Source organism: Fusarium solani, assembly GCF_023522795.1.
Source record: "Fusarium solani strain SB1 chromosome Unknown bctg00000005, whole genome shotgun sequence".
Lineage (NCBI taxonomy): Eukaryota > Fungi > Ascomycota > Sordariomycetes > Hypocreales > Nectriaceae > Fusarium > Fusarium solani.
In genome coordinates, this window is record NW_027072153.1 from 1,930,239 (window position 1) to 1,947,205 (window position 16,967).

General features: G+C 52.5%; 7 protein-coding genes across 7 annotated transcripts; 4 read left to right on the forward strand and 3 right to left on the reverse strand.

The window, feature by feature from the left end:
- Positions 1 to 1,130: 1,130 nt before the first annotated feature.
- On the forward strand, positions 1,131 to 2,919 carry MRS44_009053 (uncharacterized protein; the record flags this gene model as incomplete). Its single annotated transcript, XM_046269763.2, has 2 exons — positions 1,131 to 1,414; positions 1,476 to 2,919. The coding sequence occupies 2 exons, from the start codon at positions 1,131 to 1,133 to the stop codon at positions 2,917 to 2,919; spliced, it is 1,728 nt and encodes a 575-aa protein (XP_046132516.1).
- A 479-nt stretch (positions 2,920 to 3,398) lies between these two features.
- Positions 3,399 to 4,082, reverse strand: MRS44_009054 (uncharacterized protein; the record flags this gene model as incomplete). The annotated part of the gene is made up of 1 exon (XM_046269764.2): positions 3,399 to 4,082. The coding sequence occupies one exon, from the start codon at positions 4,080 to 4,082 to the stop codon at positions 3,399 to 3,401; it is 684 nt and encodes a 227-aa protein (XP_046132517.2).
- A 1,309-nt stretch (positions 4,083 to 5,391) lies between these two features.
- Positions 5,392 to 9,120, forward strand: MRS44_009055 (uncharacterized protein; the record flags this gene model as incomplete). Its single annotated transcript, XM_065621157.1, has 4 exons — positions 5,392 to 5,468; positions 5,523 to 6,790; positions 6,871 to 8,476; positions 8,529 to 9,120. The coding sequence occupies 4 exons, from the start codon at positions 5,392 to 5,394 to the stop codon at positions 9,118 to 9,120; spliced, it is 3,543 nt and encodes a 1,180-aa protein (XP_065477229.1).
- Positions 9,121 to 9,903: 783 nt separating this feature from the next.
- MRS44_009056 (uncharacterized protein) lies at positions 9,904 to 12,240 on the forward strand (the record flags this gene model as incomplete). Its single annotated transcript, XM_046276399.2, has 6 exons — positions 9,904 to 10,074; positions 10,125 to 10,241; positions 10,295 to 11,134; positions 11,547 to 11,613; positions 11,675 to 11,724; positions 11,779 to 12,240. 6 exons carry the CDS (start codon positions 9,904 to 9,906, stop codon positions 12,238 to 12,240), a joined length of 1,707 nt encoding a protein of 568 aa, XP_046132520.2.
- A 491-nt stretch (positions 12,241 to 12,731) lies between these two features.
- MRS44_009057 (uncharacterized protein) lies at positions 12,732 to 13,789 on the reverse strand (the record flags this gene model as incomplete). The annotated part of the gene is made up of 3 exons (XM_046276400.2): positions 12,732 to 13,116; positions 13,169 to 13,529; positions 13,579 to 13,789. 3 exons carry the CDS (start codon positions 13,787 to 13,789, stop codon positions 12,732 to 12,734), a joined length of 957 nt encoding a protein of 318 aa, XP_046132521.2.
- Positions 13,790 to 14,601: 812 nt separating this feature from the next.
- On the forward strand, positions 14,602 to 15,514 carry MRS44_009058 (uncharacterized protein; the record flags this gene model as incomplete). Its single annotated transcript, XM_046281234.2, has 3 exons — positions 14,602 to 14,734; positions 14,803 to 14,873; positions 14,933 to 15,514. The coding sequence occupies 3 exons, from the start codon at positions 14,602 to 14,604 to the stop codon at positions 15,512 to 15,514; spliced, it is 786 nt and encodes a 261-aa protein (XP_046132522.1).
- A 206-nt stretch (positions 15,515 to 15,720) lies between these two features.
- MRS44_009059 (uncharacterized protein) lies at positions 15,721 to 16,508 on the reverse strand (the record flags this gene model as incomplete). The annotated part of the gene is made up of 2 exons (XM_046273878.2): positions 15,721 to 16,446; positions 16,506 to 16,508. The coding sequence occupies 2 exons, from the start codon at positions 16,506 to 16,508 to the stop codon at positions 15,721 to 15,723; spliced, it is 729 nt and encodes a 242-aa protein (XP_046132523.1).
- Positions 16,509 to 16,967: the final 459 nt, after the last annotated feature.

A 16,967-nucleotide genomic window follows, 5' to 3' on the forward strand; every position in this document is an offset into this window, starting at 1 on the left:
CTTGTGCAGCCTTTTGACTAAGTACTCACGTCAGGGTATTACAAATCGAGGTGTCTGGAATGTCTTAACGTTGAAGCTTGGTCAAGGGCTCAAAGAAACGGTGGAGAGTGGGCTTCTGAGCGACCCAACGGAAGTAACACAACCGTAACGTACTAACATTAAAGCATTACAAATCAAGGTGTCAAGTATCGGGTTTAAGGTAATTTCGTAAAATAAGCAGCATAGCAAGGGCGCTCGCAAGATAGATAGTAACGCAACATACCCTAGAGCAAGTAGTACTCCTTAATGCCCTTTTTCTCTACACGCCATTGCTCCTAAGACGGCATTAAAGAGTTGTATCGAGAGCTAACAACGAGCGAGAGTATATAATCTCAGAAATTCTGCCTATTGTCTTTGAACCAGTAATTAACAAGAGTCAAGTATGAAACCTCAATTTGGACTCGGAATCTCCGTCGTTGTCTAATTAACCTACATCGCTGCTTCGTGGAGTGAGCCGCAGTGGAGTTGCCCGCTCCAACCGAGCCTTCAGGGGTCCCGAAAACAGCATCAATTTGCGCACCGATCCACAAGCCTTACAAAAGGGCGGGAAACACCCTTAGGCAATGCCAAGAAGTGTGTAGCCTGATTGGGTAGACAATTCAAAAAGCCCGGCGTATCCTGGCGTATTCAGGCGTATTCAACCCCCGGCGTGTTCCAGGCAACCTTTAAAAACAAACCTCGGTCCCTCCCTTCGCCTCATTGTTTCGTTTACTACGCGCCACAAATGATGCTCGCTTAGGCTTCCAGTATTTGCCATAAGCGCGAGCTTGCATTTCTAACATGCCAAGGATATCGCCGCCCAGATCCCAAGGCATCCATTTTTGAACCTCAGCTTCAGTAACATGATACAGGCCTTTTTTTGCTGCCTACTCGTCTTGTGGATCACCAACGCGTAAATCGTAACCACGCAACCCATTTCTAATCTTAAACATTGGCAGGCCATCACCAGCCTCCGGCAATGGGGTATATGATAAAAGAGAGGTTCTTTGGATGGTAGGAAAGATGCGAGTTGATAGTGTTGGCAACATCAATCACATCTTTTTAAACTCGACATCACCCAATCGACCCCTGAGGAAACAGCCCATATCATCATGAGCCGCAGCAGCCAGCGAGAACTGATGTCTTCTGGAAGTCAAAACACTCATCAAGAACCCGACATGCCTCAAGATGTGCCCGAGGTTCAGCCTCCTCCTGCCGACAAGCCCAAGGCTGGCCGTGGATGGCGTTTCTGGGCTGTCTTCATCTCACTCTCCATTTCCGCCTTCTTGAGCGCTCTCGAGGGTGCTGTTGTCTCGACGGCTTTACCTTCCATCTCCCGCGCTGTGAATGCAGGGGAAGACTACATATGGATGGTGAATGTCTTTTTTCTCACCAGGTAAGACTTCTTTTCTTGAAAGAACTGGGTGCTCCCCTGAATACAAGCTCACACCAATTAGTGCGGCCGTGCAGCCTCTTTACAGCCAATTGGCCGATATCTGGGGTAGAAGATGGCCCATGATCACAGCTCTGGGAATCTTCGCCTTGGGCAGTGGTATCTGCGGAGGAGCAACCTCGGCAAGCATGCTAATCGGCGGCCGAACCATCCAGGGGCTTGGAGCCGCGGGCATTAACGTCCTGGTTGAGATCATCATCTGCGACCTCCTCCCGCTGCGAGAACGTGGACAGTTCATGGGGCTGATGTTCTTCTTCATCGTCCTGGGATCCGTGGCTGGTCCTTTCCTAGGTGGCATCTTGGTTGATCGAGCATCATGGAGATGGGTCTTTTACATTAATCTCCCATTCTGCGGGCTCTGTTTGGTGCTGTTGTTCCTGTTCCTTAACGTGCAACGGCCAAAAAATGGCGAGTCAACCAAGGAAAGCCTCAAGAAGATTGATTTCATCGGACTTTTCATCCTCTGCGGATCAATCTCCTCGTTACTCTACGCCTTGACGTATGGGGGTACGCGGTACGAGTGGTCAGCTCCAGCCATCATCGTCAGCTTCATCATCGGGATAATCGGCATTGTCGCCTTCTTCTTCTACCAGGTCTCGCCTCTTTGCAAGCATCCCGCCATGCCCAAAGCCCTGTTCGGAAACAGAACTTCAGTGGCAGCCTTCCTAGCGACATTTATGCAGCTCATGCTCTCGTACGCGCCTCTATATTTCCTTCCTGTCTATTTTCAAGCAGTGAAACGTTCAACCCCTTCCCGCTCTGGAGTACAGATCATCCCATTCTCGGTCACCTTTTGCGTTAGCGGCTTGATTGGTGGAATCGTGGTCAGCAAGCTCGGTCGCTTCAAGGCCGTCCACATCGCCAGCTTTGCCCTCCAGATAATCTCTGTTGGAACATTCACCCTCCTCGATCGCAACTCAAGTATGGCGGTTTGGGTTATTCTTCAGCTCATCTTCGGATGGTCGATTGGCATGCCAAACCCTTCCCTCCTGACAGCCATCCAGGCCGACATTCCTGACAACCTCAACGCGGCTAGCACAGGCGCCTTTGCCTTTGTGAGAAGTGTTGCCACCATCTTCGCCGTGAGCGTGCCCGCTGCTGTGTTTGGAAACCGCTTCGACCAACTCCTTGCAACCACCGAGGCGGTGAACGACCCTGAGCTACAGGCAGGACTGGAGCGAGGTCAAGCATACGAGAAGGCATCGCAAGCCTTTATCAACTCTTTCCCAGAGGAGATTCAAGATGCCATCATTTCTCTATACGAGGAAAGCTTGAAGAGGGTCTGGTACGTCTCATTGGCCTTTGCTGGTGCCGGCTTTCTGTTCGTTCTGCTGGAGAAGAACTTGGTCACGCGAGAGGACAAGGACACCTCCGAGTTTGAACTTCTGGATAACCCAAATACTGCTGACGGAAAAGGAGCCAAGGACGCACGCACCGAGACCGTTTAAACCTTGACCGATAACTACGAGAGCTGGCCGGTTAGAAATTGGCAAACCAAAAAGAAGACCTTGGGCAAAAACAAGGCAAAGACACCCTTCTATTCGCCTTCGAGAAAAAGAAACAATTGCCAGCTGGTTCTGGTGTACAATGTATCATATCATTTTATTACTGTTCTGTTATTCTTCATCTACGCCAAGCATAGCCTTCCTGCTATTGTACTTTTAGTCATAGACGGTCCAGGTAGACCTTAGAAAAACCTCGATTCTCGGTTCAATTAGGCTTCGCCATGTTATAGTAGTGAACAATCTGTTTCGAATCATGTCGTCGGGGAGTTTATGAGATAATTCCAAAGCCCGCGCTTATCAGAACTTGTACTTTCATAGAGACGCACACTGGTGTCACTAATGAAGCCCATTATGGGTCAACGTCCGTTCAAAGTGGTCAGGTTAGTTTTGACATACCGCAAAGGTGTAGACATGGTGTGCAATTACAGAACCCAAGGAATGAACCGTGCCGTTTTCTGATGCCATTGTTCCCATTCCTGGCCAAATGTGGCCTGCAGCATCTTTTCTTCCTCCTTAACCCGTGTCCAGATGCCAAACATAATCACTGACAGTCCAGCAGGAACTAACCCCCACATCAAGCGACTCACGACACCATGCCATGACCATGGGATCCAGCAACTGAGAACTCCATCTGTCCTCCCCAGCAACAGTACGTTGCACACGGCGAGAATTGCGAGTCCCGTGTAGCTCGGGTGCTGCAGGTAACGGTAGATTCCAGTTGTCTTTAGCTGATCCGGCTCAGTCAGGGCAAACGTGAAGTTGCGGCCCAGTGAAATATAAGATGCTAAGCGTAGAGGGACTCCGGCACAGAGGATGAGAGCCAGCGGTATCGAGGTTGCTTTTGACCATGTTATGAGATTCGTATCAAGTCCGTTCAAAATGTACGGGAGGATCATCTCTGGTCGCGACTTGTGATATAGCAATGCCAAGCTCGAGGTATGCAGCCCTAGCAGACCTAATGGGGCTAGGATGACCTTGGTGCTGTGTTTATCTGTGAGGCGCAGCCATCGCATCGAGTCGCCGGTTGAAGGGGCCGACTTCGTGACGGGTTTGGCCTGCAGGGGAGGAGAGAGGGCTATATAGGTTCCTGATAGAGAGAGGCACATAGTTGACGCCAGGGCCAATTGGGGGAGCGCAATTGGGAACGACATATTCCCAAGTGTATTGTTATCGCCTTTTGCAGTTGGTTCTTGTTCACAAAAGTTGCATCGGGGAGGAGGAGGAACAGCCGGTCAAGTTGGGGTTTGGTTGTGGGTAGAGTTTAATTAGTGTCTCGGTCCTTCACGTGACGTTACAATCCCCAGGGTTATCCCTCGATGTCTTAAATCCAGCTTGGCAAGGAAGGCCCAGCTGGTACCTTGGTTTTGAAAGGTTGCGTTTTCGACGTTGTCGAGGAGGCATAGTCAAAGTCTTGGCAAATTCGCAAGATAGAAAAGGTAGGCCGCAACCATTGGACACGCCCCTGTGATAGGTGTCAATTCCACGGGTAAATTAGTGCGTTACAAAGAACCTGGAATGTCACTAAGGCTGGAGGTCATGAGGCAATGGCCGCTGTGGCGACTTTCTTAAACAGTTGCTTGCGTGGACGGGGAGATCCAGACCCCAAACCCACGGGAACAAGGAAATAATCGAATGAGTCATGGGATGCAGGGAACCTTTCAGATACACGTGTGCACTTTTTAGTGCCATTGGACGGGAACTTAAAGTCGTTGCTAGTTGTCACTGATAGCCAAGCGACATTAGAATGGGCCATTGTGTCTCACATCTATATACCCAGACCTGGCATTGAATAATGACATGTATCAATCAACTTGACCTGAATTACGAGCAATAGACATGCTGTCAAAAGCCACCAGATCGGCCATGCAAGACTTTAATGCAAGCCCAGTTCTGTCACATGCAGTGGTTGTTTCCGTCCAACTCGCCTCCACAAAGCCAAGGCTTTATCCACAACCTCGAAAACTCCCGAACCCAACGGAGTGGACCGACGTCGATTCCCTTTTCCCGCCACGCCCCTGGCGATCAGAAAGCCCTTTCCCGCCAATGACACACAGAGGTACCACCATGTACCAAAACGAAACAGCAATCGCCCGCATCGTGCGGCAAAATACGCCATGCTGACGGGGGGACCTAGGCACCCGCAAGGGTCTCGGCTAAGGGTGGCGACTGTTGCAGAATCGCCCGGTCTAGACCACTCGCGTCTCCAAAGCAAAAGCAATCCCAGAGATTCTCTTTTTTCGTTGGGAGAGAGAGGGGGCAAAATTGGAAATCCGATGCTGCATATCGTATGCTATTCATGAGAGATTGAGAGCTTCTTTGTCCTGCTTCGAGGACTGCTGTCGTTGCCGTCATCTCTACCTCGCTGTCCACCCATGTCACTTACAGCTCTACGATACGAGGGTCTGAGTCGATACGATGGCTGTGATCAAGGGAGCAGGGGTCCCTAAGAGGACGCCCGTCTGCGAGGCCACTCGAGAAAGGGAGACCTTTAGGTGACACGGCCTCCCCATTCACTTTCCTACCTGCATGGCTAACCAAGCTGCCAGATACGACGACGCCCTATTCTCCAACGTCAAATTCAACGACTCTGGAGCTCCCATCCCGAGCTCTGAGCTCGTTACCTGCCCTGATGCTATTTTGACGGCTCTGGCTCGACTCGCCACCAGCCAGACTGGCACGGCGCGGTCGCTTATCTCCCTGTTTGACCAGTCCTACCAGTATATCGTTGCAGAAGCTACACCAACCATCTCTCTAATCCCCAGCTTATCCGAGAGTGCCCGCAATTATGAATGTCTCTGGCTATGCGGCACTGCAATCCCTCGTATCCATGGTGTCTGCGAGCATACTCTCTGTGGCGACGAGTTCGGCTACTTTGTCGAGGAGAAAACTGACGACGAGTTGCCCGTCCTCGTGGTCGAGGACCTCGTCTCCGATCCACGCTTCGCCTCCAAGCCCTACTGCCAACCTGGCAGCCAAGCTAGGTTCTACGCCGCCGTGCCCATCCGCACAGATAGGGGCGTCAACATCGGCGTCCTCTGTGTCATGGACACGAGTCCTGGGGCCGCATGGAACGACCAACACTCACGGCTTCTTCAAGAACTGTCCAGGGCAGTCATGGGACACCTTGAGGCTACGAGTCTACGAAAGCCCCAGAGGCGTACCGAACGCATGAGCAGGGGCTTGCGAGATTTTGTCGAGAACAACTCGGCCTTTTCCGGGGAGCGGCCTGCAAGTACTCCGGATACGATCAAGTCCCCTGGTCCCTTGGAGGAGCAACGGCCTATGGACCTAGGAGGTGCCGTAGAGGCAATAACCCTACAGGATACGGCATCTTCAAGTGCCGATTTGCCAACAACTGTATCCAGTTCACAACAAACCACTGACCAGGCAGGTTCGGGGGCATCGCCAGTGAAGCAAGAGACAGCACAGGACTCGAAACGCCATCTAAACACCTCAAAAGATGTCTTTTCCAAGGCTGCAGACATTGTTCAGAATGCCCTTGAAGCCGACGGATGCCTCTTCTTGAACGCTGATATACTCGAGTTTTCTACCTCTCCTTCAGATATAGCAGACGAGGATCTGGCAACTCGTCGGCCTTCAACCTTTAGCTACAGCGGAAGCGAGAGCGCCCACACTGTCGTGTCTTCCGAAGAACGCCCAATGTCGCCATGCCAAATCCTCGGCACGTCGGACGTCAGCACTCCAACCCCAGACGACGCTATCGAGGTCACACACGTACCGCTACCTCAAACTCTTCTCGCGCGCATGATTCGACGGTACCCCAAGGGCCGGATCTTCAACTTTGGGGCCAACGGTGAGCTCCAGCCGGATGACCTACCCGAAGACTCCAAAGCGGACTCCCCCTTTCTCCATACATCGGCCATGAGTCTGAAGCACCCGGGATGCCCAAGTGGCAGCCTTTTACAGCGAGACAGGGCGAGAAACCACGGCTACAACCGAAAGAAGCAAGTATTCTTCTGGAAACATTCCCAAACGCCCGTAGCGTCGCCTTTGTGCCTATCTGGGACCCGCGAAAGGAGCGCTGGTCCGCCGGCGGCTTCGTTCACACGCTTGCACCGAACCGTACCTTTACCCTCGACCTCGACCTTACTTACCTTCGTGCCCTCGGTGTCTTGGCTGCATCCGAGGCCTTTAGGATTGAAACCCTAGCTTCGGACAAGGCCAAGTCCGATGCCCTGGGCTCGCTCTCCCACGAGTTGCGATCGCCTCTCCATGGCGCTGTCCTAAGCGTCGAGCTGTTGAACGACACCTGCCTCAGCGTTCCGCAGCAGAACATAGTACACACCATCGAGACTTGCTGCCGGACACTCTCCGACACCATCGACCACCTCCTCGAATACTCCAAAGTCAACAGCCTCGCCTCTCATGAAGCCCCGCAGGACGCCAAAGCAGAGGGGCAAGGCCTTAACAGGGCTTCCTCATTCATGACCGCTATGAAACCGTTCTGCAAGACAGTCCACCTGGACATCCTCGTCGAAGAGGTCATGGAGAGTGTATACGCGGGCTTCAACTTCCAGCACCTCTCCATCGCACAGCTATCGCGACAGTCGACCAAGCGAGCTGGCCCCCACGACATCACTTCAATCCGCCGGCTCGATTCCATGCAGGCCATGGAAGAACTTGGTCCTTCGGCAACAACAGGCAATTCTCAGACGAGCTTTGGAGACGTCGCCGTGTTTCTAGCTGTCGATCCATCCTGCTCCTGGGCGTTCGACACGCATCCTGGCCCAATGCGTCGCATCGTCATGAATCTGTTTGGCAACTCGCTCAAGTATACCCACCGAGGCCTGATCAAAGTCTCCCTCCAGCAAACAAGCATCCTGTGCCCCTCGAGCAAAGAGCGCTGGGTAACTCTTACCGTTGCCGACACGGGAGTGGGCATCGGGCAGGACTTCCTCCAGAACAGCATCTTCAAGCCGTTTGCGCAGGAGAACTACCTCTCGTCGGGCACGGGCGTCGGGTTGAGCTTTGTCAAGCAGATGACGACGCAGCTTGGCGGTCACATCTCGGTGAGCAGCCGGATAGGGGTTGGAACTACAGTGACCGTCTCGCTGCCCATGTCGCTAGAGGGCTCTCGCCCTGGACCTGCCACTCCATCAGCAGAGAGTGAGGAGGAATTCGAGAGTCAACTTCGCAAACTTCGTGGCCTGCGCGTCAGAATGCTCGACTTTAGCAAGCACCAAGTCGCCGGAGAAGAAGGCTCCCCTTCAACCGCGATGGAGACTCCGGATGTGCTTGTGCAAAACATTTGTCGTGACTGGATGCATATGGAGGTAAACTCTGAGCTAGAGTCGAAGCGGCTGGTTCCAGATCTCATCATTTGGTCCGAGGATAGGCTTGAGCAACTAGTCTCTGCACAAGAGCCGTTGACCGATGTCCCTGGTGTTGTTCTTTGCGCCAACGCCCAGACTGCGTATCGGTACGCAACAGGTACCAAGGCCACTCCCCGTCCGGGGATATTTGAGTTTATCTCTCAACCGTAAGTTTCTTGCAACTGATCAACCTCCAAAACGTTAGCTGACCTCGTACAGCCTTGGTCCTCGCAAGCTTGCAAGAGCCTTTTCTCTCGCCCTTCATCGATGGACAGTCGCTCAGACAAGCGCCATGTCACCTACTAGTACAACACAACCAACGACAGAACCCGAAATTCCTGCTCCTGTTGTTAGCCCTGGGACACCGTTCCCTCTCAGCTCCGAGGAGACGCCAAGTCCGTCCCAAGATTACTTTACCGCACCGGAATTCCTCCTCGTAGACGACAACTTTATTAACCTGAAGATTCTAACATCCTACATGAAGAAGCTCAAGCAGCCCTACCAGACCGCGACAAATGGTCAAGAAGCCCTCTCGGCCTACGAACTGGATTCCGGGCGCTACGTCTGCATCCTAATGGACATTTCAATGCCCATCATGGACGGCTTCGAAGCCACGCGGAGGATCAGAGCTTTCGAACAACGGCACGGTCTGAGACCTGCCCTTATACTGGCCCTAACCGGGCTAGCTTCTGAAGAAGCACAACGGGAGGCGGTGGTGAGCGGTGTGGATCTATTCCTGACGAAGCCGGTGAGGCTCAAGGAACTAGGTCCGATACTGAGATCGAGAGGTGTGATACCGGAAGAAGAATGAGCCTGGTCCACCATCTTTACTTTGGCGTTTTGGATCATGGACGCCTCGACTATAATGATATACGACGGAACGAGACTCATGGATAGTGTCTAATAAATGAATCATACTCAACAAAAGAGGAAGCAAGACTCCTCAGGCTGTTCTCAATCTCGACGGAATTTGTTCGAAAAATGTGAAGCAACTTGTCTCTTTCTAACGATTCAAATATCACACCTAAAATTTTATTTAGAGAAACTTTGCTCACGCTCTCAAGTATATAGATATCATCTTTAAATACTCCATAATCCCGTCATCACGATCCTTGAAGCTATTCAACATACAGCCACGAACCATGTTCACATTCACTTTTCCTCATTAATCATGCTTCAGTTCATATCCACAAAAGCCCCAGCGAGGTCAAGAGTTCAAAAATCTTCAATCAGATTCCCGTAAACAACTCAATTGACTGTACCTGGTAAACACCTCAAACAGCGGCCCCATCGTTATCGAGCATGTTTCCCGCGGCGAATCAAACACTTTACCGCGGTGAGTTAGTAATCGGCCCTACATCTAGACACCGCCAGCGCAACTACTTGACCCATGAACTCCTCACTTTGAGGAACGCGACAATTCACGCATTCAATTATTCTTCTCCTTTATTTGTAGAACGACAAGATCTGAGAGCGGTGGGCTTTCAGTTCAAGCTGCGGCATATAGAGCTTCGACTCTCCCCTCCTCAACCCCACGTCCAAGTCAACCATCATCCTCACCAAACACACACAAAGCTCATTCAAGACTTTGATCATGGATCACTCACTCGAAAACTACAAGTCCTACATCGGAAAGCCCATTTCCGAGCTCCCCACGCCATCCCTCGTCATCAATCTCCCCGTCCTCAAGCAAAATGTCGACACCCTACACCGCGACGTCGAGACACTCGGTATCGCTTTCAGGCCTCATGTAAAAACGCTCAAGGTATGTTTTACAAGCAATTGACCACTCCAGAAAGCTTACCGATTCTGTAGTCCCTCGAGGTGACGAGGATGATGCTCGCGGGCGGCAAATACAGGGGTATCGTCGCCTCCACCATTCCCGAGATCCAGGGTGCCCTGCCCCTGGTGAAAGAAGGCATCCTAGACGAGGTAAGGATTCCCGCAAAGTAGCAAGATTGAGGAGAAACTGAGTGAGGGCGCAGTGTCTATACGGTCTTCCCGTCTACCCCAGTGTTCTTCCAAGACTGGTTGAGCTCCGAAAATCGCTACGCATCCTCCTCATGGTGGACAATGAGCAGCAAATAGCGCTCCTCGAGCAGTCGGAGTCAAGCAAGCAGCCCTGGGACATCTTTGTCAAGCTAGACGTCGGCTCGCACCGAGCGGGGGTGGAGACCAACAGCAAGGCGCTCCATAGCCTGGTAGAGCGCGCTGAAAACTCATCGGCAGTTAGCATCTACGGATTTTACTGTCACGCCGGACACTCGTACGCGGGCAGGTCGCGAAACGAAGCTGAGGAAACCCTCAACGTTGAAGTGTCGAGCGTGCTCTCGGCAGCCAAACTCCTCCCCTCAGGTCGCAACATTGTCATCTCGGTGGGCAGCACACCAACAGCACACGTAGTGGAGAGCCTCAAGGCTTCGTTGCCAGCCAACATCAAGCTCGAACTCCACGCAGGCAATTTCCCCAGCAACGACCTTCAACAAGTATCCACGGGGCTGGTGACCGAAGCCCAGCAAGCCGTCTCGGTGGCGGCCGAGGTGTGCAGCGTGTACCCGGAGAGGAACGAGGCGCTCGTCAACGCGGGCGTGATTGCGCTGTCGCGCGAGACGAGCGCCTTCACCGGATTCGGCCGCGTGGTGGGCAAGCAGGCGTGGGGCGTGGTGCGACTCTCGCAGGAGCACGGCATCTTGGGCACCAGCGAGGAGGGACGAAGGGTCGAGGACGACTTCAAGGTTGGGCAGCGGGTCGAATTGTGGTGCAATCACGCATGCATCACTGCGGCGGCGTTTTACGTGTATTATGTCGCTGATGGAGAAGGGATCGTGAGAGAGGCATGGATTCCATGGAAGGGATGGTAGAGGTAGAAGAGGCACAGCCAATATGAGTCAGCACTCAATTGCTCAAAACCCGAGGTTAACAAACGCAGAATTGGATCAAACCTCATCATGACCACTGATTATCCAATTGCGCCTTTTAATTCGTCCCTTTTTCTTGTTCCTGGACTCCAATTGTGACTAAAAATCCTGCTTTGTCCATCTCTTTCCTCTCCATCCCGACCCAGAGTGGGTCTCGAGCCGCATACGTCATCGCCTGCCGCGGTAGCTTCAAAAGTGCGGGCGGTTCGTGATCAGCGTCACATGCGGCGCCATCTTCTGCTCTCCTCCATCCATCCATTTTTCTCCTCTCACCACTTCTCGGCTTCTCTTCCGTCGGTCAAACTGCTTCATTCCATAGTCTTGCAAGACAATACCACTCTCAGTAATCACCCTCAACACCTCTCCTCACATCACACAAGTCATCAGTAAGTTCCGACGTCATAGTTACATCCTCTCGGCCGAGAACAGTCACTAACTCCCCTCCAGTGTCTTACGCCGACGTTGCTGCCAGCGGACCCAAGCAGTCCCCCCAGGACGTGAGTTTTACTTCAAAACCCTCACAGTCATGATCTCCAGCTAACCCCTCCAAGGCTGCTGCTCCTCAGCCTCCTGAGATCATCTCCACTGAGTCCGCCTCCACCGCTTCCCTCATTGACGTTGACCTGCCGTCTGTGCACACCGTCAACTCCGAGTTCCTCGACCAGCCCGTCAAGACCGAGACCCAAGCGGCTCGCATCGAGAGAGAAGAGGAGGCCCGCGAGGAGAAGCGCAAGCGTGATGCCTCTGCCGCCAAGGCCCGTCAAACCGACAACTGGCTGATCCGGCAATTTTCTCGCCTTTCCGACGGCAGCGCTACCGGTCTTGTTATTGCCAACTTTGCTACCGTTGTCGGCCTGAGTGCTTACCTGGGCTACAAGGGCTGGGGTCTGTACGAGAAGGGCAAGCTCGACTGGAAGGCCGTCGGCATCGGTGCTGGTATCCTCGCCAGCGTGAGCGCGGCGGAGGGTGTTCTTGGACGGTATCTATACAAGGGCAAGAAGGGCGGTTCCTAGAGGGGTCCCAATGAAAACGACATAATGAAGCGAAGCGAGGAGTATATGAACCTCCTAGGTAGCCAGGGGACAAGGCTACTGTGCCTGGTGACGCGCATCTATTTCCCTGCCACGGGCTGGTGCGAGGATGCGTGAAATGTCCCAGTTTCTTGTTGCATTGTTTGGCACTGTTTGATAGTCTCTTGATACCGGCTTATTACCCATCTCAATCAATACACGCACAGGCACAATACTTGTAACATAACTACCACACAAGTGAAAACGAACCAAGATGAAGTCCGACTTGTACCTGAACATTGTCACTTCGCCAATAGAGAATGTGAGATGTGATCACGTCTATTACATATTCATGGCGTTTCTGTTCCGTCCTCTTCATGATACAGCGTTGGTACAGAGATGGGCGTCTATCCGCCCATGCCAAGATCCCAGATATCTTACAAAACGTACATCGCCAACACATCGCTCCATAATCTTTTTTACACCCTTTTTTTTTACTTCTTCCGCTCGGCCTTCTTTCGTGCAGCCTCCTGTTCAAGAATCTTAATCTCTGCATTCGCAGCAGTTGCGTCGTGGGATTGCAGAGGCTCCGACTCCAAGGTCTTCCTGGGCACTTCAACCTTGGGCTCTTCTTGCTTCTTCTCCACCTCGGGCTTCTTTTCTATGGGGGCAGCCTCGGGCTGGGCCTTTGGTGACTCCTTCTGAACCTCTTGGGGAGGAGGGGTTTGTGTGGATTGGGCGATGGGCTCGGCGGAAGTCTTTTGGGCATCGGGGGCGGGCTGCTCGTCGCCAAAGTCGGGGGTAGGGGCACCGTCCTCGTCGTCGGCTAGCTCGGCGCCGTAAATCTCGGGGTACTTCTTGAAGCACTCTTGCATACCCCTAGCAAGCCATTAGCATATCTCCATACATATCCCATAAGCACTTGACATACTGGAACTTGTCGATGCAGTCCATTCCCTTGGGCTCCTCAGTTGAGAACACGAAGCAGCTAAAGGCAGTCTTGAACTCCTCGCCGCAAGGTCCGTGAGCCATTCCACCCAGGCAAGGGCAGTCCCAGTTAATCTCTCCAGTCTCGGGGTTAAAGGCGCCCTGCTGGCCCGCCTCCTCCTCCAGCGCAGCGGGCGATCCATCAGCGGCTACTGTGCTCTGGGCACCGGTCTCGGGCTCGGGCGATTCGGCGGGCTTCTTTTCGGGGCTCTGCTTCTTAATCTGTTTCCGCTTCTCCTCGAGAACGGAATCGACTGTGGGAAGATCATCGTCGGAAAAGGCAGCGGGTGCGGCAATCTTTTGTGCTGGCGCAAGGTCAGTCGCATGCCCTTGTCCCAAACCATTGATACTCACAAGCAGCCTCCTCAGCAAATACCGGGCTGGTGTTGTAGTAATACACAGCTGCAGCAGCCAGACCCAATCGCGCAACGGAGCTCTTCCATGTCCGGGACTTGTCGGCAGGAGCAGCAGTCGAAGCGAATCGTCTCGGAGCGGCGCGGAGGGTGCTGGAGCGCAGACTAGCAATTACAGGCCTCGAGGCCGATCGCAAGGTTGTACGATACATGGCGATAATATGTCTACAGGATGTGAAGGAGAAACGGAAAGGAAAGGCGCAAGCTCGAAATCAAGACACGGAGGAGGAATTGGTCAGCAAAACCCGGAGCCCGGTGGAGCAATTCGAATTGATGGATGATGCTTGGAAATGTTCGCCGAGATTCCGGCTGAGGGAAAAAAAATGTTGCCGTGATTTAGCCGCCGAGATTCTCCGATAAGATGTGATAACAGCTGTTAAAGGTGATCATGAGGTTGCTTGCTGGATGAATTGCACCATATTTTAGAGATATATATCTGTCAATTATTTACATTTGATAATAATCACTTCTTAGCAACTCTGTTACTTTCAGCACCAACAATTACACCAACTCTCCTCGCTTCGCCCTAGCTCTGCCTTTCACCCGTCTGGATCTTATCAGCCATCAATGCTCCCCCACATCTGAGCTTGGATGGCGTCCACTCATTTCTGATCATTGCCTCATTCAACGCCTCGAGACAAAATAAAGGGAGCTTTTGGGGTAGCCCGTGGCTTGATTTTTCTGGCTGGAACCGGGTCGTTGTGCCATCAAAGCTTAATTAGCACAAAAGTCAGTCAGCTGCTCTCTGCCCGTTGAGAACCCAAAGGGAGCTTGTCGCACAGGAAACGAGGGGAAGGGCCTTTGTCTCGCATTCACCCATCTTCTCTCCCTCTCTTTCTCTCATTACATTCACCGGCAGAGACCAAAAAGCAAATACAGTCACGTTTTATTGCCCGACGAGTCGCTCATCAAGGGGGATCATCAGACCACCTCGCCCTCCACCTCACACCTCACATCTCACGCCATGGCATCTCAGACGTTCGAATGGCGGCCCGCGAAGCTGCTGCAGGAATACAACAGTCCTCAAGACTTTGCTCTACTCATCTTGAACCAGCCTTTGAAGAATGGAGTTAACCTGCGCAAGCTCTGGAAGAACTGTACGTAGCTTTATTGATCGCTCATGTTGCGCTACATGGCTCCCATGTGCGGTGCTAAGTGAATACAGCTTCGGTGAGAGTGGCAGCCGATGGCGGAGCCAACCGACTTCACAAGCTCTCATCCTTCCACGGCAAATACGTACGTATATCATGAGATGGATGGCCCTTGGACCCGAGTATGGTATTAACTCCTCCTAGTCCAACCTCCAGCTCATCATCGGCGACCTCGACTCTCTCAGCCCAGCAGTTCGCGATTTTTACTCTTCCCAACCGTCGCCTGCAACCGTCATCCACGACGCCGACCAAGAGTCAACCGACTTTGCCAAGGCAATCAACTGGATTCGAAAAGAGTACCCCAGCGGAATCGATATCGTCGCTCTCGGGGGCATCGGCGGTCGCGTTGACCAGGGCCTCTCGCAGCTTCATCACCTCTACCTCTTCCAGACAGACCCCAACTACGCCTCTGGCAAGATTTACCTCCTCTCGGGCTTCAGCCTCACCTTCCTGCTCAAGCCCGGCACGCACAACATCCAGGTCCGCGAGGACGGCGAGGAGGACTCCTTTGGCAAGCACGTTGGCATCATCCCCCTCAAGGAGCCCGCCAACATCACGACGCATGGCTTCGAGTGGGACGTGACCGACTGGCACACCGAGATTGGCGGACGCCTCAGCACGAGCAACCACATCCTGCCCGATGTGCAGGTCGTGCAGGTCACGACGGACAGGGACGTCCTCTTCACGGTGGCGCTCAAAAAGGGCGAGGGTGAAGAACACGAGTAGTAATGAATGCAATGCATAAACTGAAAGCTCAAATATTCTTGGCCTGGACTCAGTACTTGATACGCTTCGAGATGTGGTATGACATGACCAAAACAAACTCGCCCAAAAAAAGAAGTCAACTCCTGAGCGCCAACGCTGATGCCTTGATGCTGTACAATGCCGTAGACATATACTCTCTCAACCCATCCCAGCACCGCCTTCCGTCATCATCGCAAGAAATGAAGCACCAGCCAGCAGAACAGGAAGAAGATGACCACTCCGGCAAAGAAAATCCATTTATCTTCGCGCGCGCGCCGCTCGACCATACGGATGGTATCTCCACTGACACCCAGAGTGTTGGCCACGTTGTAAAGTCGCTTCTGTGTGTTCTTCATCATCTCGCGCTGTTGGCCAAGGTCACCAAGGACTGCCTGCCCACGGGCTATGTAGTCATCCAGTGCCTGATTCGTGTTTGCAAAGAAGTTTTGCTCTCGGAACGCATGCGCCTCGCGCATCTCGTCGGGGGAACCAGTCGTCAAAGGTCCGCTAGGATGGGACGAGTGTCGAGGTTGAAAAGTAGATTGCGTTGTCGTAGTAGCATTCGCATAAGGGTTTTCAGGTGTCGCATTGTACGGTCTTCGCCCGAGTAGTTCTGTGCGATTGGCCTGATGCTGTGCGTCTTCGCGGACCTTCTTTAGCGAATCGACTTGCGATCGAAAGTCGGACAGGTCCTCGCGGAACCTCTTTACTCGCTCGAATGCCTCATCCTGCTTCTTCGGTACGATCTCCTGGCGTGCGAGGCTCTGGTACTCGTCGAGGGTCTTGGTGAAGGAGGCGATTGAGGCAGACACGTTGCCGATCTCAGCTGGAGATGCTTGGGGTTTGGTGTTGAGGTTGGAGAGCTCCGCGCGGAGAGACTTGCTCTGCCGCAAGGCAGAATTATACGAGATATTCTAGAAGCGCATATTAGCAAGGCGATATTCTCAAAAGAACCAAGCGCTCTATTTCTTACCATGATGAAATTTGTGTGGACATGAACAGCTTGCAAGTACACGATAGTTGACGACAGGGGCCTTCATCATGATTTCCACGTCTTCACATGATAAGGCCAGATCTCGCGGAAGCGGAACAACGCACTTTCCGCCTGAGCTGCCAAGTCGCTTACCCTACACACTCGGACTTTTCATGATCGAGACCATTTTTGCAGCATTTCTCTTGCTGCTACTTGGCTCTTTAATAAATTTCAATGTCTCATCTTGGTACTTTTTTGAGAAGGCTCAGTCGAAGGGGTAGATAAAGTTTCAGCAGGTACAACAGTGGGAGGGACTGGAATCCTATTCCGAGCTACCTTGCGATAGTTCACTCGAATCCACCCCTGTGAAAGTGACTCAAAAGAGTAATATCTGTGTGTAAAATGCTGGCTATTCTTTTTTTGTGAGAATGGGAGCTTTATTGCATAAAAGTTCAACTACTC